Source organism: Desmodus rotundus, chromosome 3 (genome assembly GCF_022682495.2).
Source record: "Desmodus rotundus isolate HL8 chromosome 3, HLdesRot8A.1, whole genome shotgun sequence".
Lineage (NCBI taxonomy): Eukaryota > Metazoa > Chordata > Mammalia > Chiroptera > Phyllostomidae > Desmodus > Desmodus rotundus.
The window spans coordinates 6,711,068-6,731,787 of NC_071389.1; the positions used below are offsets into that span (position 1 = coordinate 6,711,068).

At 57.9% G+C, this 20,720-nt stretch overlaps 1 protein-coding gene and 1 long non-coding RNA gene across 2 annotated transcripts in view; one reads left to right on the forward strand and one right to left on the reverse strand.

Moving 5' to 3' along the window:
- The window catches only part of PLOD1 (procollagen-lysine,2-oxoglutarate 5-dioxygenase 1), a 23,958-nt gene continuing 3,238 nt past the window's right edge, over nt 1–20,720 (forward strand). The window contains exons 1-17 of the mRNA XM_024554235.4: nt 1–178; nt 5,582–5,673; nt 6,539–6,672; nt 7,089–7,255; nt 8,328–8,440; nt 9,702–9,765; nt 11,265–11,362; nt 12,113–12,214; nt 12,768–12,899; nt 14,664–14,785; nt 15,937–16,041; nt 16,438–16,563; nt 16,795–16,936; nt 17,810–17,923; nt 18,583–18,648; nt 19,101–19,205; nt 20,342–20,488. Coding sequence (XP_024410003.2) covers nt 103–178; nt 5,582–5,673; nt 6,539–6,672; nt 7,089–7,255; nt 8,328–8,440; nt 9,702–9,765; nt 11,265–11,362; nt 12,113–12,214; nt 12,768–12,899; nt 14,664–14,785; nt 15,937–16,041; nt 16,438–16,563; nt 16,795–16,936; nt 17,810–17,923; nt 18,583–18,648; nt 19,101–19,205; nt 20,342–20,488 — 1,905 coding nt within the window. The 5' untranslated portion in view covers nt 1–102. The remainder of the gene's footprint in view (nt 179–5,581; nt 5,674–6,538; nt 6,673–7,088; nt 7,256–8,327; nt 8,441–9,701; nt 9,766–11,264; nt 11,363–12,112; nt 12,215–12,767; nt 12,900–14,663; nt 14,786–15,936; nt 16,042–16,437; nt 16,564–16,794; nt 16,937–17,809; nt 17,924–18,582; nt 18,649–19,100; nt 19,206–20,341; nt 20,489–20,720) is intronic.
- The window catches only part of LOC123479111 (uncharacterized), a 14,416-nt gene continuing 8,699 nt past the window's right edge, over nt 15,004–20,720 (reverse strand). Inside the window, exons 3-4 of the long non-coding RNA XR_006654620.3 lie at nt 16,572–16,655; nt 15,004–15,531 (exon numbers count right to left, since the gene is read on the reverse strand). This is a non-coding gene — a long non-coding RNA (uncharacterized lncRNA). The remainder of the gene's footprint in view (nt 15,532–16,571; nt 16,656–20,720) is intronic.

Below are 20,720 nucleotides of genomic sequence, written 5' to 3' on the forward strand. Positions count from 1 at the left end.
CCGGGGCGGGTCCAGTGCGTGGCAGCGAGACCGCGGGCCTCGTCGCGAAGTTTCCATCCTGCTAGTACCGCGGGGCCGGCCGGACGTCCCCGGACCCTGGCCATGCGGCCCCTGCTGCTCCTGGCCCCGCTGGGCTGGCTGCTTCTGGCCAAAGCGAAGGAGGACGCCAAGCCGGAGGGTGAGAACTCGGGCCGGGGAACGGGCTGTTGAATCCGGGGCGGGAGGGCTGATCTCAGGGTTGCCTCGGTAAGGACCGGTCTCTACAGGAGGCCTGGGTTTCCGGGGGTGTCTGGGTTCCGGCCACTTGTCCACTGATTTGCTGATGACTTGGACAAATCACTTCCCCTCTAGGGGTTGTGGTTCCCATATCTAGAAGGAAAGAGACAGCCCAAGTCTGTTCAGCACCCAGAGGGACAAATGATAGCACTCATAATAATGACAGTGGCCACCACTTGGGGAGCACTTAACCGGCCAGGCATCGGTTAAGCCCTCAGGTGTAGGTCCTCCTGTGATCCCCATTTTCCCGATGGGCAAACTGAGGCTCCACAGTGGATTCACTTGCCCTGGTCACACAGCTTGCAGGCCTTGGAACCAGGGTTAACACCCAGGTGCTTCTGGTTCCAAAGCCCGCCTCCAGCCAACAGATCATGGGGATGAGAGGCCCGGAGTGCAGTGGGGGTGTGGAAGTAGTGGTTCCCATTGCAGAGCTGTTTGCCCATAAAGGCATTTTCTGGCCCAGAGCCGCCAGCTTTCCTGCAGTCTCCCAGCAGAGCGATAAGAGAGGTCAAAAAACCCAGGGAGGGCCCTGGCTGGTGTGGTTCCTAGCGGGAACCAAAAGGTCACCGTCATGATTCCCATCAGGGCACTTGCCTGGGTTGCCAGTTGGAGGCATGCAAGAGGCAACCAGCTGTGTCTCTCACTTGGATGTTTCTCTCCCTCTCCTTCTCCCTCCCTCCCCTCCTCTCTAAAAAATAAATAAAGCTCTGGCTGGTGTGACTCAGTGGGTTGAGCACCAGCCTATGAACCGAAAGGCCACTGGTTCAATTCTTGGTCAGGGCACATGCCTGGGTCGCAGGGGCTAGGTTCCCAGCTGGGGCCTGCAAGAGGCAGCCATTCAATGTTTCTCTCACACATCGATGTTTCTTTCTCGCTCCCTCCCCCTCTCTCTAAAAATACATAAATACAATCTTTAAAAGTAAATAAAATATCTTTAAAAATCCAGTGAGGGAGGTGCTGAGCACAGAGCTGGGCTGGTGGTGTGTGCAAAGGGCCTGTGGCCTGGGCCCGCTCACTGGTTGGGAGCCAGGAACCCTGTAATAGCCTTTATTTTCCCTGGGCCTCTGCTGGGAACCTCTGCTGTTTATCTGACGTCCCTCCACCCCATACCATCACATGAGGGAAACTCTAGCCCCCCACAACAAAGCCCAGAGAGGCGAGTCAGGGAGGAGACCAAATCGGTGGCAAGGCTTCAGGTGCCCTGACCCCCAGCAGGTGATGGGAGGGGCAAAGGAGAGACAGGCAGCCCATACAGATTGTGCAGGATTCAGGGTGTCGCTGAGATCATCCAGGTAGAACACCTAGTAGCTCGTAAGCATTCATTGATGAAGAAGGGACAGCGGGTCCCCAGGCATGGGGCTAGTGTTGGGCTGCTCCCAAGTCGAGGTTCTGTGCTTCCCTTGCTCCCTTCAGGCCCTTTTGGTAAGGGATCATCAGCCCATTTTGCAGATGGGAAGACTGAGGCTCCGGAAGGTTAAACACCTGGTCTCAGCTTGCCACAGCTGGTTCAAAGTCAAGTCACTACCTGGAACTCAGACCCCCCTGCTCGTTCTATGAACCTTTCCTCTGGGTGGGGGAGGGGCTGTGGCCTGGAGACACCACCTGGGAGAACCTGCGCAGGTCCTCCAGACCCAGCTGAGGTGAGCCCCTCAGCCTGCTGCCCACGAGGACAGAGTGGGACGGCAGTGTTTCCTGCCGGCACTGCCCAAGCTGCCCACTGACTGGCGTCAGGGAGGGGCGCCCCAGCAGCCCCACGATGCCAGCTTCTCCCTGGTGTGGATGGGCTGGGACATCCAGTCCAGCACAGGTGGCTGGGTTGGGGCAGCTGCAGAGTAGTGTTTCCCTGGGGCAGGCGCGGAGACCGCACTGGGTGTCCCTCTGGGGTGGGGCAGGGCATTTGCCATGCAGTGCTGGGGGGGAAATACTGTTGTGCACCCCTCATCCAAACATGGATTCAGCACACGGAGAGAAACAAGGGCAGTTGTCACTCTTAGGGGGTTCCCAATCTGAGCGGGACACAGAGCTCCTCACCCCAGTGGATGTCCATGTGGTCGGGGAGACACAACCCTTTGTTCCCAGAGAGCCCTGTGCCTGAGGGAGGAGATGCTACCCTGTCCCAGGGGAACCCCAAGACCAATGTGGGAGACAGAAAAAGGCCTTCAACAAAGTAGAGCTAAGGAGCAGGGAGCGTCCAGACACGCTGTGGCCCTTTCTCCCTTCAGCAGAGGCTCCTAGCTCCCTCCCAGGGCTCACGACTTTCCCTGCAGGCCTTCGAGTGGAGAGGGAAGGACCAGAGCCTGGAGCTGCTGAGATCCGAGGCTCCGGGGATGTCAGCTGGGCTTGGGGGCGGGGGTGGGGGTAGGGGGGCTCAGGGTCATGCTGTTATGCTGCAGGGGACAGGACTGTCCCTGGAGTCAGGCAGGCCCAGCTGGACGTGGATGAGCCGGGAGGGGAGAGTCTGAGACCTGAGGCTGCTAAGCCCCAAGAGGCAAGGCTGGCTCCTGCCCGTGGCAGCCCATTCTGCCTGACCCAGTTTATAGCTTCTGGTCCAGGCCCGGTGAGCTTGAGCATGGAGGCTTGGGGAGGAGCTTCATTCATCCCCATCTCCCCAGAGAGCAGACTGAGTGTGTCATGCCTTGAGAGCCAAGGCCACACGCCCACCATCCAGCCCTTGTCTGGGCTGGCACTGTTTGGGACAGAGGGATATCAGCTGGAGCGCGGAACCCAGCTTGAGTTCTCCGCATCCTAACCCCTGCTCGCCTCCCCGAATCAGTCTCACTCCCAGGAAGGGCTCCTTCCCACTCCTGACCCCAGGGAGGTCCCTGACCTCACACAGCTCCCTCTCTGAAGGTAGCCTCCTGTGACAAGAACGCACAGAGCCCCTCCGCCAGGTGCTGTGCTGACCACTTTATGGACGTCAGCTCCTGATCCCTCGCAGGAACCTCCGGAGGAAGGCACCTTACTGTAGCCATTACCCTCATTCCACAGAGGAAGGAACAGGCACAGAGAAGCCGTTCTTTGCCCAGCGATCTGTCTTTGCTGCTCCGGTCTGCTGTCTTGCTTATCTCTGCTGACCCTGGATTAGAATGGTTCATCCGGGGGACCACAGTTGGACTTTGGGCAGTAGGTCAGGAGGGTTGAGGCCCTGGGGATCAGGCCTCCTTGGCCCCAGCTCCTGTCACGTGGTGAGGTCTTTTTCAACTCTCTGCAGACCACAGCAAGTCTCTGTGGAGGGTTGGGTTTCTGAGCGCCAGGGCCCCGCCCACCCTCTTTCTCTCTGGGCGCCTCACAGCAAAGGCAGGGGTGGGGTTAATAAGTGTGACAGAGTCGGGAGAGCAGAAAGGATTCAGTAAAGGTTAGCCCTCTTCGTTAGTTATCATTATCTGGAAGCAGAAACCTGAAAGAGCCTGAGGACGCGGCGCCCCATGCCCCCTTCCCTCCCTCGCTACCTGACCTCAGGAGAGCCCCTGATCTAATGGAGGGTCCAGAACCTCACAGACACTCACTGACTGTTTCCATCTAGGAAATGTGACACTCTTCCTGTCCCCAGTAGCCCCTGTGGACAACCAGAGGGCCTCAGACAAGGGGGCCTCAGAGCTGGCAGCTCTGGCTCCTGTCACCTGGGTGGGGACAGGGAGCACTTAACCAACCTGGCAGGAGTTAGAGGGAGCCCTTCCCCAAGGGTGAGAAGCACCCCTCTTTTCTGGACCCCAGGGTCAGGTGGTGAGGCCTCTCCTCCCCACACCTGCCTAGTGAATCCGGCACCCCTCCTGCCCTGGGTCCCTGGGCCCAGCACCAGCAGATTCCTGCCAATCCCTGCTGGGCCACTTGGCACCAGCTCCCTGCTCTCAGGCCAGCAGCCTGTCCCTCCACCAGTCAGCCAGGTTCGCCAGGATGGACCCCTTTGTTCTTTTAGTTCTTTTAGCCGTGGCTCCTCCTGACTTCCTAGGGTGGGAGTGGGGTGGTGCTTAACCTGCCTTTGCTGTCCCAGCCACACCACCTGGTGGGTCTGTTCACCCGGAAAGGTGTTCAGTCCTGGACCCCAGGGAAGTAAGGCTCACCCAGGGGAACAGTGATGAGTGCTGCAAAGTGGGGTCCTGTCCCTGAGGGCAGGAGAGAGGCCAGGGAAAGTCTGAGAAGGCTTCACAGAGGCGGTGGCAGGGAAGCGGTATCACTGTCACTGTTCCTGGGGCCTGGAGGAAGGTTAGAGAAAGGGCAGGCAGAGGGAGCCCTGGCAGGAGAGAGGAGCCCAGCAAGGCTGGACTCCTGGCTGGAGGAGGGCCCACTCAGTGCAGGGAATGAGTCCATCGTGGGGCTGATCAGCAAGGGCCTTGAGTGCCAGAGCAAGGCATTTGCTTCTAATTAATCGGCACCAGTAATAGCTCTTAACCCATGCCAGCATCCCAACAAGGATTTTACACGCCTGATCTCATGGAAGTAGTCCAGCAGCCTGGGGGGTGGGGTGGGGGAAGATGCCGTTATTATCCCTGTTTTACAAGGGGGGAAACTGAAGCTAGAAAGATCAGGGACTTGCCCAAGGTCACAGAGCTAGTAAGGAGCAGAGCTAGGATTCTGACCAGGCAGGCCTGCTACAGAGCCGCGGCCTCAATGTGCGGTCTGGGAGGGGCTTCCCCAGGGATCCCTGAAATGCTTTCTGGGAGTTGTGTCCCATAGGTTCCTTTGTAGAGGTGAAGCTGCACTGCAGAGCCCGGGAGAGGTCCCTTGTTAAAAGGTAATACAGCTGCTCTGGTCCCCAGTCAGGGTTTCCGGTCGGTTTCCACTCTGGGCCCGTCTCTCTGTGGTTCTCACGGTGTTGGGAGACTCCAAGGCTGAGTGAGGCTTGGGAAGAAAGTCCGTGGGGGCTGATTAGCAGTGTCAGCCCTGGGTGCAGTTGGGGATGGTGGTGGCTATCTCTGGGCTAATGTCTCACGTGGGCCAGAGCAGTCCTCCTGGCATTCAGCATTCAGGGTGAATCCTTCCCTCCGCCCCTGTGCCTGGCCGAGAGCCCCCTAACGCCAGAGAGACCCAGTCCCACAATGCAAGATGGGGACACCTCTGCTCTGGATGCTTTCTGTCCCATTGGTCAGTTACCGGGTCAGTGGAGCCCTGCAGGAGAACCGGGAGACCGAGGTGACATCCTAGCTCTGTCACTAACCAACTGAGTGATCTTAGCCACCTCCCTTCCTACCTGCGCCCCTTGCTCTTGTCTGTAGTAGACATGGAGGCGTGTTGTGCGGGGTTTGACAAGAACTGTGACCCGTTCCTGTCACCTGTCCTCCTCTACCATGCTCTTCTCTGTCCCTAGACAATCTCTTAGTCCTCACGGTGGCCACAAAGGAGACCGAGGGGTTCCGACGCTTCAAGCGGTCAGCCCAGTTCTTCAACTACAAGATCCAGGTAAGGGCCTCCCCAGGTGGGGCAGAGACAACTGAGTGGTGGAGGGAGAGCCTAGGAGCTGGGTGTCCACCCTCCCCCAACTGACTTGGGGTCAGAGGGGAAGCTTCTGGACGCCTGAAGATGGACATGAGTTAGGAAAAGCAAGAGGAGCCAAGTCCAGGAGGGGCTGGTGATGGAGAGCGTGGGGAAGGTGAGACTGGAGAGGTATTTGGTGGCGTGCAGCGTTAGTGTGTACAGGCTCACCTGGCGGGGAGTGGCTAGCTGAGAGGGCATCGGCATTCCTGCAGCTCCCCCCAGGTGATCTGGAGAAACACAGGCTAATTAATGCCAAGCCTGTTGGTATCACGGTGTGTGTCCTCTGCTCCTGGCACGTGGTGCTGAGCCCACAGGGAGACGTTCCTCCATTTAGCTGTGTGCTGAGTGCCTCCTTGTGTCAGGAACCAGGAATGACGGACTGGACAAACTGCATCACTGCCTACACAACTCGCAATCCAGCGGCAGGCATTAAGTCAGAAAGGAAGTGTGTTAGCTCACATGAATGAGATTTGAAGCAGGGGATTGCTTCAGGCATAGCTGGATCCAGGGGTTCATGCATGGTGAAGTTGTTGTCTCTTCATCTCTAGGCCCTGTTTGTTTTCATTTGCAGAGACACACCCTCTAGGTAGTGCAAGATAACCACCAGCTACATGCTTATGCCCTAGCTTTTCTGCTTTTCAGCGGAAAAGACAGCCTTTCCTTAATTTTAACAGAATAGTCCCAGGGATATGTCATGCTCACACCATGGCTATGGGGGTGGGGAGGGGTGGGCCACTCTGATTGGCCAGGTAGGGTCACATGACCACGTTTAAGGTACCATTCTCTGCAGGCACTGGGCCTGGGGGAAGACTGGCCTGGAGAGAAGGAGACGTCTGCTGGTGGAGGGCTGAAGGTTCGGCTGCTTAAGAAAGCTCTGGAGAAGCATGCAGACAAGGAGAACCTGGTCATTCTCTTCACAGACAGGTCGGTGGCTGGGGGCTTCCTGCACAGGGCCCTTCAGCAGAGAAAGAAGAATACTTTAAATTGAGGTCTTCCCAGGACATCTAGGACAAGGAGGGAATCACTCTAGCTCAGGTTGCCTGCAGTTTTAGGGGTCCATGCACCCAGGAAAGACCCTGTAGTGTAGCCCATTCCCGCCGTTGGTGAAAAGGTGGGTGAAGGACCTGCCCACGTGTGACAAGCCATGCTCTGAGTGTGAGAAGGGCACAGGTCACGGGGACCAGCTCTCTTCACCCGGGGTGGGGGTGGAAACATGGCGGGCAGGGCCAGGGACAGCAGAGCAGTTCATTTCCCAGACTGTGGGAGGAGGGGGCTTGCAGAAGCCTCCATCCAGGTCTCCTGGGCCCTCAGCACACCCCGACTTCTGGCTCTGGCTGCAGCTACGACGTGGTGTTTGCATCGGGGCCCCGGGAGCTCCTGAAGAAGTTCCGGCAGGCCAGGAGCCAGGTGGTCTTCTCCGCCCAGGAGCTCATCTACCCAGACCGCAGGCTGGAGGCCAAGTACCCCATGGTATCCGATGATGGCAAGAGGTTCCTGGGCTCTGGAGGTGAGGAGCCTTGGTGGGCCTGGGCAAGGCCCGAAGGGCTCTGCCCACTGTGGGGATGGGCAGGCCTCTGAGGGCTCCGCCTACGGCCTTTGTGAGGCTCCTCCTGTGCTTCCTGTAGGGGACACCTCTCAGGTCCCAAACGCAGGATCTCCTGAGTAGAATTCCTGATTCTTTAACCCATAAACGTGCGCCTCCCCCTGCCCACTGTCCTCCTGCACAAGGCAAAACCTGGGCGTCACCCCGATTCCTCCTGCCCTCTCCCAACTCAGTCCTTCGCAGGGTCCCACCACTCCTGCCTCAGAAGATCTCTTGAATTTGCGTTGTGGGGTCCACGCCCACCAGCACTGCCTCACAGGGCTCCTGGCCATCTGTAGTTGTCCCCAGGCTGCTCTGCCAGCCTCCCCCTCACCTCCTTCCAGTCCGTTTTCCACCCAGCAGCCAGCGGCAAATCCACACTCATTACTCGATGGCTTCCCTCGGCACAGAGAATAAAGTCTGTGTTTTATTCTGGATTTCTCTGTCCAGCCATGGAAAGGGGATCCACCGCTGGCAGCCCCTTTTCTCCACTAGCCAAGAGAGTCGGCACTGTCCAAAAGGCCAGGCCCTGGTCCTGGGGTACTGGTGTCCCCTGGGGCAGGGCCCTCCCTGGCTGCCCACCTTCTCCCATTTCTCTCATCTGTCTGCCCCACAGCTAGGGACCTGGGTGAGTTTTTCCCTCTAAATCCCCATGTGCTGTGTGACCTTGGCCCAGCCTGTGCCCACCAGCTCTGCTCTCTGGGAGCTCCTGGTCTAATCCATTCATTCACCACCTGTGTGGTGCCCAGCACCTGAGCTGGTGCAGTTTAGTGGGCACCACTCACCTTTCTGTCTCTCTGGGCTCAGGGGGACCTTGTCACCAAATGACACTAACTGGCAGGCTGTTCCAGCCTAGGGACATCACCTCTCCTCAATCTAGGAGGACTTGTGAGAGAAAGCAGAGCTTGTGGGTAAAGGAGTAGATGGAGGAGAGGGGAGGCTGGGAAGAGGCCCCCAGCTTAGTGTCTATCTCTGTGTGTCCCCATGCAACCCCCAGGCTTCATCGGTTACGCCCCCAACCTCAGCAAGTTGGTGGCCGAGTGGGAGGGCCAGGACAGTGACAGCGACCAGCTCTTTTACACCAAGATCTTCTTGGACCCGGCGAAGAGGGTAAGAGTCAGCGGGCAGGGCTGGGGAATCCTAGGTCCCATGGGCCAGGCTACACTGGGAGTAGCCCCTCCAGGGCCTGAACCCCCTGGGTTGGCCTTGACCTCCCCAATTACCCATTCATTGATTCACTGATTTATCCAGCAGGGACACTGCCAGGTGCAGGGCAGGGATGTGGCAGTGAACAATACAGTCAGGGTCTCTGTCCTCGTGGACCCTCAGGAGGGAGACAGGAATTGACAACCTCATGGCAGGTGGTGGCCATGGTGATGGAAGGAATGACAGGCTGAGCCGCCCCTCCCCCACTCTGCCTGGGGGGTTCCTGGGGACTGATGAGAGCTGGCAGGTCTGTCTGGAGGCTGGGGTCATCGAGGGGAGTGGAGGGAGCAGAACCAGGCCAGTATAGCCCCAGACCCGGCCAGTGTCCTCTGGGCAGACAGGAAACTCTTTGGGGTTAGGATTCCTGGACTGTGCCTTGCTTACGCCCCCAAGTCCCCATCCATGCTGTGCTGTGTGACCTAGGGTAAGTCACTTTCCCTCTCTGGGCCTCAGTTTTTATCAGCCAAAAAATGACGAAATGAAGCAGCCGGGCCTGTGCAGTGGAAACTATGAATTTGGTCTTTTGTTAATTCAGTCCTTCCTCCTCCTTTGCCTCCAGTGACATCACTGCAGAAGCAGAGGGACTAAAGTGTAGCCACTCTGCAGGGCATGAGGGCGAAGCCTAGAGTGCCCCTTGCCCTGCCTGGTCGAGTGGAGCAGGCAGTGCTGTGCCCGTGAACAGGGACTTCAGGGCCAGGCTACCTGGGTTCAAATGCCAACTCGGCTACTTCCTAGCTGTGTGATCTTGGGCAAGCTACCTAACCTGTCTGTGCTTTGTTTTAGAAATCTGCACAGTGCAATGCCGATGTAGTGTTCTCTAGGGAGGGTGTGCGGATTCATTGAGCGTACATACAACACCTAGAGCAGTGGCTGGCACACGGTGCGGTGCTGACCGAGTGTGTGTTGTGACTGCGGCGGTGGCTGCTGTGGAACCAGCTGTTTCCTTGTATTCCTTCCTGTTCTGAGAACCCCTGCTTCTCTGGAAATGGACTCACTAGGCCACTAGATCCCAGGGGCTTGGCCACTGGCTGGCCTTCCCAGGGTTCCCAGCCGGCCTGATGTGACCAGGCAAAGCAGATGTGGGGAGAGGAAGGGGCAGAGGGGGGAGAGCAGGCTGCCCACCATGGCCTGTCCCTGCTGCAGCCTGCTGCCTTCTTTCCTGCAGGAGCAGATCAATATCACCCTGGACCACCGCTGCCGCATCTTCCAGAACCTGGACGGAGCCTTGGGTGAGCAGCCCCCACAGGAGGGGATGGAGAGAGGGCTGGTGAGAAGGAGCTGAGGATTCTAGGCAGGGCCTGAGCCCGAGGGGGAGGAAGTGTTGGTTACCCTTTGTCTGTCGTGTTGGGGGATCGCCTGCCACCCGCCCCCGCCCCAGGCCCCCAGAGCCCACCTCAGTGTCCTGGGGCAGAACTGTTTGTTTTTGCGGGTAGAGAAAGTAGGGTCGTGAGATCAGTTCACAGAGCCCTCCCAACACCCGGGCAGCGAGGCGGCCTCTCAGCCTGGTGGGAGCTGGGCAATGCATGAGCGGGCACTGGCCCTGCCCAGATCCCTGGTCTCACAGGTGAGCCTGCTTTTCTCCTTCCCTCCTCCCAGCTGAAGGCTTCCTGGCTGGGGGCAGGGAGCTGGGAAGCGGAGGCTAGATGGTCCTTGAAACCCACACACGCCCTCGGGCTGACCCCAAGTCCTTGGCTGGTGATGATGTTGCTTTGCCACTAGCTTGCTGGGTGACTTCAGGCAAGATACCTCGGGCCTCAGTTTCCCCATCTTTAGTAAAGAGAAGTTGGACCAGATCACTGGTCCACCAGAAACCCCCAGATCGGGGGCTTTATACATGGAATACATGGATCCCTTTGAGGAAAGTTATGGTTCCTGTCTCAGGATAGTGTGGGAACATCACACCCTTTGGCTATGGTTTCTGGGAGTTCATGAACCTAAGTGAAGAAACTGGATCCAGCCCTGCCTGGTGTGGCTCAGGAGACTGAGCCCTGGCCTGCAAACCAAAGGGTCGCCAGTTTGATTCCTAGTCAGGGCACATGCCTGGGTTGCGGGCCGGGTCCCCAGTGGGGGGCGCACAAGAGGCAACCACCCATTGATGTTTCTCTTCCTCTCTTTATCCCTCCCTTCCCCTCTCTCTAAAAATAAATAAATAAATAAAATCTTTAAAAAAAAAAAGCAGCTGGATCCAAATCACCCGTTGGGTGGGCCAGGAGCTTGCACAGAGGCGCTCCCCTCATGTGGTCACCCACCCCAAAGCCCTCCCTCCCCTCAGGCCCTGGAAAAGGCCACTCTGTGTTTTATATTTGTAGAACAAGCCAGCTTCCTGTCTTATATGCAGACCAACAGGGTCCTAGCATGTCCTAGTATGGGGATTAGGGGCTCTCTCCCCCAGAACAGGATCTGTCCCCCGTCCCTCCCAGGCCCTCCTGTGCTGCTCTGCAGGCCTGTCAGAGTGGCGCCGCCCAGACCCTGGCTGTGGGGCTCCTCCAGGCTGGGTCTGGAGCTGGGATGTGGGTCGCTATGGATTCTGCGCTCACCCTGTGCCAGCCGTGGTGCTAGGCGGTTGCTGGATGTGGAGCCCACCCACTGTTACCCCTATTTCACAGATGAGGAAACTGAGGTTGGGAGAGGGGAAGTGACCAGCCCAGGGCACAAGCCCAGCCCTCCAGCCCCTAAGCTTGGCTCCCGGGTGTTGACCCTGGATGGCACTGTGATTTCTCACCCCCAGATGAGGTCGTGCTGAAGTTTGAAATGGGCCACGTTCGAGCTCGGAACCTGGTCTACGACACCCTCCCCGTCCTGATTCATGGCAACGGGCCCACCAAGGTAGGGAGGGGCCCCAGCCCCGGGGGAGAGTGGGAGGGGGTCAGCTTCTCCTTGGGGCCAGGGCCACCCACCTAGGCCCAGAGAGCTCATTGGCACCGACCTCAGCCCGTAGCCTTCTTTCCCACGGTGGTGGTCGGTAATGCCCTGTCCATCTGCTGTACCCCAGGACATGAAGGAGGCCACTGTCCCCACCCAGGCCTAGGCTCGGCTGCCCCAAGTCATCCTCACTCTGTCATTTAGTGAATGTTTGCACCAGGGCATGAGGCCTACTCAGTCATGAACAGGACAGACCGGTCCTCACACTCCTGGAGCCACAGACCAGCCCCTGGGGAACTGGCCTGTGCCTCATACCACATTTCTCTGAGTGAGGTCCTCAGCTACCCAATCAAAATCACATGGAAGGGAGAGGCAGGGGAGTGTGTTAAAAAGGCAGCCTCCTTGACCCCACCTAAAGCTGCTCAGTGGGAATCTCGGAGGAGCAGGCCCCGGGGAATCTGCATTGCATGAGCTCTCAGCTGATCCGGAGGTGAAAAAGCACCAGCGGCAAGCCTGCCCTCTGTCCCCTCAGCTCTGGTGACCTCTGGGGAAATGAACATGCTCTCCAAGTCCTGCCCAAAGTAAAGTCACAGTCCTGCCCCCCGGGGCGGCAGATGCCTGGGGTGCGGGCCCGCTGGGGGCCCAGGGAGTGTGCCTCAGTGGTTACGGGTGGGCGGGATGGCCCAGCTCCTCTCAGCCCCGTCGTCCCCACAGCTGCAGCTGAACTACCTGGGCAACTACATCCCACGCTTCTGGACCTTCGAAACGGGCTGCGTCGTGTGTGACGAGGGCCTGCGGAGCCTCAAGGGCATCGGGGTATGGCTGTCAGAGGCTGGGGTCGGGGGTGATGGATGATTCTGGAAGAGACTGTTGTCTTTGGTGGAAGGTAAAGGAATTACCTCCCTGCCTGGGGTTCCATCCTCTGCCTCCCCCAGGCACCTCCTCCTGGAAGTCTTCTCAGACTACACATGGCTCCAGCTAACCCACGGATGCCTAAGTTCCAGTTTTTTGTGCCTGGCTGTTCAGGCTGTCCTGCGATCCCTTCCCCATCCTACGAACTTCCTCCTCATTTATGGCCCACTTCAAACCCCACACCAGCCAAGCTCTCCCAACAGCTTGCCATTAACTGATCCTCGCTCTGAGTCAGGGCTCATGCTGCTCCCGGTTCCCAGCAGGGGCATCCTCCTGCCTCTTGGCCAGTCCCTGCCTCTGCCCACCTGCACATCCTGCTCGGAGCTCCCTGGCCCAGGCCCCTCTCCTGCTAGGTCCGCATGCCTCTGGCCCTGCGTCCCGCGGGCCACCCTAGGGGCTCAGTGACAGAACAGTGAGTGGACGTTGCTGGACTCTGTGCTGCGACCTTCCCGTGCAGGATGAAGCTCTGCCCGTAGTCCTGGTCGGTGTGTTCATCGAACAGCCCACGCCGTTCCTGTCCCTGTTCTTCCAGCGACTCCTGCGCCTCCACTACCCCCGGAGGCGGATGCGGCTTTTCATTCACAACCATGTGAGTAGCAGGTGCTTGGTGGGGTTGCCGTGTGGCTCGGGTCCACAAGGTGGCCTGAGAGCTCTGAGAAGCTGACTAAACAGGCTTATCTGGGCCAAATGGAAGTGGGCAATGGGCTGTATCCCCGAATTACTGGGTTGGCTCTGGAGCCAGACTGGCCTGGTTTGAATCCCAACACCATTGTTTATAGTGGCTGTGTGACCTTGGGCTGTTATTCAACCTCTCTGTGCTTTAGTTTTCTTGTCTATTAAATAGGGATAATAATCGTGGCGACCACACAGAATTCCTGCAGGGGTTAACCAAGTTGACATGTGAAGCACGAGGAAGAGTGCCTGGTGCACCGGCAGCACGTAGTAGGTGCTTGTAGCTGTTGTCATTACCACTGTTTCCCTCCCAGTCCCAGTCAGTCCTTCCTTATTTGATCGGACGACAGTCAAGTTGGTTTTCATTCTTTGAGCATCTTCTGGGGCATCGGGAGGGCCCGGAGGCCTGCTGCACTGTGGGGAGTAGGCCTGGAATCAGAATTCCTGGTCCCCCTCCTTTCCTGCCTTTCCTTCCTCACCAGATAAAGTCCCACCTCTCAGCCTTCACTTCTCCCCGTGTCCCTAACTGGGAGCCCTGGTACACTCTTTAAGGCCTGCCTGCTCTCAAGGCTCCTTGTCTTCTTAAAGTCTTCTCAGCTGCCCCATCTAGGGTTACCCCTTTCTGAGACCTCTCAGCCCAGACAGCCTACACCCCACCCCCAGGGACCCAGGGCCCCACACCCGGCTCAGCTCTCTGGCTGCATCCCAGACATTGATCCAGCTGTGCCGCATGCCAGTAGGCGAAGGACGTAGGTGCTGCCCTTGGGAGGCTCCCAGCTTCCCTGGAGACACCAAGAGGTGCACCCATGACTTGTGACTTTGGGTAGAAAAAGAGAAGAGTCACAGGCAGTAATTGAGGACCTACTATGTGCTCTGTCTGACTTGTTGACTCCTGATGATGACCCTATGAGGGAGGCATGATCGCCCTTCCCTTTAAAAAAAATAATTTTATTTATTTATTTTTAGGGAGAGGGGAAGGGAGGGAGAAGGAGATGGAGAGAAACATCAATCTGTTGGTTGCCTCTTATATGCAATCTGACCAGCGACCAAACTTGCAACCCAGGCATGTGCCCTGACAGGGAATCGAACCAACGAGATTTTGCTTTGTGGGACAACAACCAACCAACTGAGCCACACTGATCAGGGTTCGCCCTCCCTTTTTACAAAAGAGGAGATTTAAGCCAAGACAGGTGAAGTGACTTGTCCAAGGCCACACAGCTATTGTAGCAGGGCTGGGCTTCATTCTAAATCCTGGGTTTGGTTCTAAAGATCCTGCTCTCTCTGCTTCCCCATGGGAGGGGCCCCGGGGCCGGGCTTTGTTTTTCAAAGCAAGGTCTGAACATCACTTGGAGGGTTTTGTAACAAAGCAGATCCTGGGCCCCACCCCAGGCCAGCAGAATCAGTGACTTGGGAAGTGGGACCTGTGGGTTGGGGGGTGCCCTGCTGGTGACAGAGACTCGAAAGAGGACTGTGGGCTTGGCCTGGTTAGGGGAGGATGGTCAAAGAGTGGCCAGGAAAGGGCACTCCAGGCACAAAGGCTGGCACGGGCAGAGGTGTGGAATTTAGGGAAGCAGGTGGCCAGGGATGTGCCAGGAATGAAGCCGACCAGCCTGCGGTAGCAGAAGGTGCTGCGGTCCCTAGGTGGGACCTGTGTCCTCATCTTCACCCCCCCCCCCCCCAGGAAAAACACCACAAGACTCAGGTGGAGCAGTTCCTGGCGGAGCACGGCGGCGAGTACCAGTCTGTGAAACTGGTGGGCCCCGAGGTGCGGGTGGCCAATGCTGACGCCAGGAACATGGGCGCGTGAGTTGGGGGCCCAGGGTTATCTCTGCTGTCAGTGGTGGGCACAGGGGCTGTGGATAGCGTCAGAGCGCCAGACTGGGGACAGGAGCTCAGAGGACTGTGTGGTCTGCCCCTCCCTGGGCCTCAGCGTTGCCGTCTGTCAGAGGGGGACAAGGTCTCCGCCCTGCGGCTGGTGGGGCTGAGCAGCACCCCTAGAGTCTGGGAAGCAAATCAGAGAGAGAGAGAGAGAGAGAGAGAGAGAGAGAGGACTGCAGGGCCGGAAGTCCATAGATGCTGACAGCTGGAGAAACAGTCTCTCATTTTTCCCTTTATTATTATTATTTTTTAATAGATAATCTATATTATATTTTTCCCATTACCATTTAGCCCCCTTACGCCCCCTCCCCCTATATTATTAAAACAAACAAACAAACAAGTAATTTGTGTTGACTATGGAAGGGTTAGGCCGTCCCGATCCAGGGCCGACAGACTTCCCATAAAGGGCTAGATGGTGAATCTGTGTGAACGGGCTTCGTGGGCCTGGCTGCAGCCTCTCGGCTCTGCTGGTGAGGTGTCAGTGAGTAGGGCTGGCCTCCAACCACATCTGATTTATGGACACTGAAGTTTGAATTCATATGATTTCCATGCGACTTACTTTGATTCTTTTCCCCAACCAGTTCCAAATGTAAAAAACACTCTTAGCTCCCGAGCCACACGAAACCAGGCAGGGGGCTGGATTTGGACCATGGACCGTAGATTCCCGAGCCCTGGAGCAGATGAACAAAACGAATGGAAAATTTTAAGGCTTTGGTACAAGTTACCAAACCGCCCTCCAGAAGGCAGAACCAGTTTACCCCTGGCCCTGGGCAGTGTAGGGACCTGTCTGTGGGCCGTGCTGTCCCCAGTACGGGGTTCTCAGGGCACTTGATACCGGTTGTCACGCTCTGGGCCTTCATCTTGAGAGTTTGGGATCTGCATCAGGGTTTGGGTCTTGTAATCAGGAGGGACTTTCCAGGCAGCTGGTCCCAACCTGCAGCAGGGCCGGCCCGACCTCTCCAAAGGCCCTTGACCAGTAGCTGGTGTACGGGGGTGGACAGTGAGGTTCCACGATCCTGGGTGGGAGGCTGGCACTGCAGCCCCACCCCACTGACCCTGCACCTCCCTGCCTGTAGGGACTTGTGCCGACAGGACCGTAGCTGCACCTATTACTTCAGTGTGGATGCTGCTGTGGCCTTGACTGAGCCCAAAATCCTGCGACTGCTGATTGAGCAGAACAAGTGAGGCTGTGGGTGGGCTGCAGCAGGCGGGCAGGTGGGCCCTCAGAGCAGGAATCCTGGCCCAGCGCTGCTCGCTGCTCGTGATAGGCCTGGGCCCAGGCTGGGTGCCCTCCCCTGCCTTTCTCCTCCTCCCCTGCCTTGGCCTCACCTACTGCCCTGGGCTTGCTCCAGCCTGGCAACTTCATCTTGGTCCAGGATGTTCCCCCTCCCTGCCACAAGCCCTAAGCCACCCCCTCCCACCCTCTGTTCCTGTGGGAGGGAGCAGGTTCAGAAGGGCCAAACCCCACTCCAGGCCCTGCCCCAGGGAGGTGCTTGCTGGTTGAAATGCCCTCCCCACCCTTCTGGCCCAAATTCCCAGTGGGCAGAGGGACCCCTCTGACATGATCCCTTTCTTAGGAACGTCATCGCCCCATTGATGACCCGCCATGGGAGGCTGTGGTCAAACTTCTGGGGGGCACTGAGTGCAGATGGCTACTATGCTCGCTCTGAGGACTATGTGGACATTGTTCAGGGGCGGCGTGTGTGAGTACCTGTGGGATGGGGCACCCTCATCCATCTTCCTCCTGGCCTTGCAGCACAGCCATCCCCGTGTTGCTCTCAAATTCCCGCTGAACCTGAAGCAAGAAAGACTGCAGTCAGACACAGAGAGGGACTTCCCAACAATTATCCTGGGCCCTTCCCTTGGTCCCTGACCCTTAGTCTACAACCCTCATCGCCGGCCAATGGCCCCTTCCATCTTTCTCTCTTCCTCAGCGGCGTCTGGAACGTGCCCTACATCTCAAACATCTACCTGATCAAGGGCAGTGCCCTGCGGGCTGAGCTGCAACAGACAGACCTGTTCCACCACAGCAAGCTGGACCCTGACATGGCCTTCTGCGCCAACATCCGGCAACAGGTCAGCCTTGGGCGGGCAGTCGGAGGAGGCCCTGTTGATGGGAAGGTGGGCCACCTTGTCACCATGGGCCCTGGAGCTCCTGAGGCTCCAGCAGGGCCACTGGAAGGCTGCCAGGGCCCAGTGGGGGCACTTGGGACACTAGCACGTGGGCTGGTCCTTGGGGTCTGTGGGGGTCATTTTAGCAGACTTAGTTTCATACCACCTATTTTATTTACATTTTCGGCAGCGCCTAAAGAAAACTAAACTTTCCACCTAAACATACTCCAAGTAACGTGCCCAAGAGACACCCTTACCCTATCCTTGTGCCCCATCCAGTATTTTTTTGTGGCTATTAAAAAATTTTTTTAACTGATTTTAGAGAGGGGTGAAAGGAGAGGGAGGGAGAAAGAGAGAGAGAAAGAGAGAGGCAGAGAGAGAGAACAATTTTTTGTTCCACTTCTTGATGCATTCATCCTTGGTTGATTCTTCTGGTATGTGCCCCAACGGGGGATCGAATCCACAGCCTTACTGTATCGGGACAATGCTCTAACCAACTGAGTCACCCAGCCAGGGCTGTGGCTTTTTTTTTTTTTTTAATGTGACAGCATGTTGATGTTTTCCCCTGTGCCCCAAACTTCAGGATCGGAACTCCATCCTTGTGCACATTCATTCTTTCATTCCCATTCAGTCTTCCAGGAAGCCTTCCCTGATTGCATCCCCAGTGTCAGGTCTGGGCCGGGCGCTGGGGACATGGATCGACTCTTACTCGTGTAATGGGTTCCGGATCTCATGAACTCAAAGCTGGTGGGCGGAGGAAGCTGCTGGCGGGCCCACCCTGCGGAGCTGCTGCAGGGGGGGGGTCGGGTCTCTTTCATCCCAGCCTCTTCTCGCCAGGATGTGTTCATGTTCCTAACCAACCGGCACACCTTCGGCCACCTGCTATCCTTGGACAACTACCAGACCACCCACCTCCACAATGACCTCTGGGAGGTGTTCAACAACCCCGAGGTGAGGCCCTGGGTGGGTGGTGAGGGGCAGGAGCAGAAGGGACCCCCATGGATGTAGCCTGAGTCACTCCCTCTTAGAGCCTGATGACGCTGGGGCCCTGGGGGCCACCTGCCTCCCTCCACCGCAGGGGGTCTGTCGGGCTAGGGTTGGGAGAGGACAGTTGGAGAGGCAGCGCCATCTAGTGGACAAGGGACGAGGAGTCAGAGGCCCATCAGCTGTGACTTCGTTGAGCCTCTCAACCTTTGGGGCCTCAGTAATCTGAGCTCTAAAACGGGTGTACTGTCCCTGCCTGCCTTGCCCCTGAGGGTGTTGGGACGCTCAGAGGGGGAGAACCTTGTGACAGTGTTCCTGGACATTGTGAGCTCCTGGCTGACATGGGCATGTGCCGACACCTTACAGAGACCTGTACACATGCGCACACACGCACACACAGGCAAACACCGGCTCCCATGGGCGCACTTCTGCGCTCACACAACAGTCACGCACCCAGCGGGCACAGGTGTAGCTCGGCTCCTGCAGGCATGCACAATTCTCTTCCAACGTGCGTGGCCTGGGGGGAGGAACACCCTCTTGGAGCAGCCCATGGGGCTGAGTGCGGGGTGAGTCCCGCTGGCCCAGGCCAGGCCCCAGGACCCCAGCCCGCTTACCCCGCCCCACAGGACTGGAAGGAGAAGTACATCCACAAGAACTACACCAAGGCACTGGCGGGGAAGCTGGTGGAGATGGTGAGGACTGGGCGACACCCCAGAACAAAGCTACGGGATTTATACCTGACACCTGTGAGGGAGGGCGGGGGCCGGAGGACAGAGGAACGAACTAGCTGAGCTGGGGGAGGAGCGGAGGCACGTTGGAGGGAATGGGCAGCAGGGGCGGGGCCCTTCCTTCTGCTGGCACTTGCCAGCTGGGGACCCAGGCAGAAAGGGGAAGAAAAACATCCCCAAATGTGGTCTCAACTGTGGACCTGGAGTGAGAAGGGTGTTCCTCTGCTTCCCCCCAAACCAGTGGGCCTTTGCTGCCTTGGTGTCCATGGACTGGCAGCTCTGGCCCTGGCCCTGGTAGCTCTGTGACCTTGGCCAGCTCTGCGCTGCACTTCCTTCTTCAGAGGGCCATGGGATGGGGGCGGGGGATGAGGTGGTGCCACTCCAGACCCCTGTGACGGAGCCCCCACCCTCCCCAGCCATGCCCGGACGTCTACTGGTTCCCCATCTTCACGGAGACGGCCTGTGACGAGCTGGTGGAGGAGATGGAGCATTACGGCCAGTGGTCTCTGGGGGACAACAAGGTGGGGCTCCCAGGCACGGGGCAGGGGGCACCCGTCCACCTGTGCCTGCCCTCTGGGCTCTTCTCCTGGTATGCTAGCCAACCTCTCTGAGACTCTGTAGAGGGGGGTGCTGGCGGAGGTGACTGCAGGCACTCAGGAGTAGGGGGCTTGAGAGAAGGGATGGGGTGCTGGTCCCCAAGCTGCCAGGGCCACTGGGTGTCTTGAGTTGCCTTAATCTTAAGGTGCTAGACTTCCAATTCCTGGTTTGTTATTAGAGGGAGGGAGTTCCCCCCCAAACCCCGCCAGATTGGACATTGGATGGGGGAGGAATGAGCAAGTGTGGACCAGGGAGAATTAGGAGGTGACTCATCAGACAGCAGAAGCAAGTGGCGTTCTGCTGAAGGAGGGACCCCACACCTGCTCTCACCTTGGGAAGTTCGGTAACCCTGGGCCAGTGTGTCTCAGAGACCGGCCAGCCTTGACCTGGCGGCTGACAGATCTGTGGCTCTGGCTACCTGCCTCGTCCACGTGCTGTGGAGACTGAGCTTATCTCCAGAACCCAGGAACGGGCACAGCCCATGCCTTCTGGGGTCTGGTTAACCCTTGTGCCCCAGCGACTGGGCTGGCCTGGGACCTGTGGCTCTCTGCGTTGGTTTTCTATGCTGTGCAACAAATTACCACCAAGTTTGACCACTCAAAACTACACCCATTTATTATGCCCGGGTTTCTGTGGGGTAGGAGTCTGGGTGTGGGTTAGCTGGGTCCCGTGCCCAGGGTCTCACAGGGCTGCCATCCAGGTGTCGGCCAAGGCTGGTGCTCATTTGTCACTCCGGTCCTGTGCCAAGCTCCTGTGCCAGAATTCATCCCTTGCAGCGGTAGTGCTTGTGCTGACTTGCTTCTTCCAGGCCAGCAGGAAGCTTCTCTCTCTTCAAGATCCTCCTTTAAAGGGCTCTCCCAGGATAGGCCCCCCTTGGATTAAACCCAAGTCAATTTACTAGTGACCTTCATTATACCTGCAAAACCCCTTCCCTTTTGCCCTATATCCTGACCTTATCCCATCAGGTTCAAGGCCAAAGGGATGGGATTAGACAGGCAGGCTTTGGGAGTCAGGGACTGTCTTAGAATTCTGCTGACCACCCTCTCTGGGTCGCTTCCAGGACAGCCGCATCCAGGGCGGCTACGAAAATGTGCCCACCATCGACATCCACATGAACCAGATCAGCTTTGAGCGGGAGTGGCACAAGTTCCTGGTGGAGTACATCGCGCCCATGACAGAGAAGCTCTACCCCGGCTACTACACCAGGGTGGGCAGGCCTGCGGGGCAGCCAGGACACCTTGGGGGGTGGGCAGGGGCAGAGTGTCTGGAGAGGGGCTGGTGGGGAGGGAAGAGAAGCATTCCCAGCTTGGGCAGAGGCCTCCATATTTGGTCTCCGTGCTGGCTAGTGCGAAGTCTCCTCCCATCAGGTGTTGGGACCAGGGGGGGTGGGGCCACTCTGCCTCTAGCCTGTGACATCACCAGGGACCATTCAAGTCCTT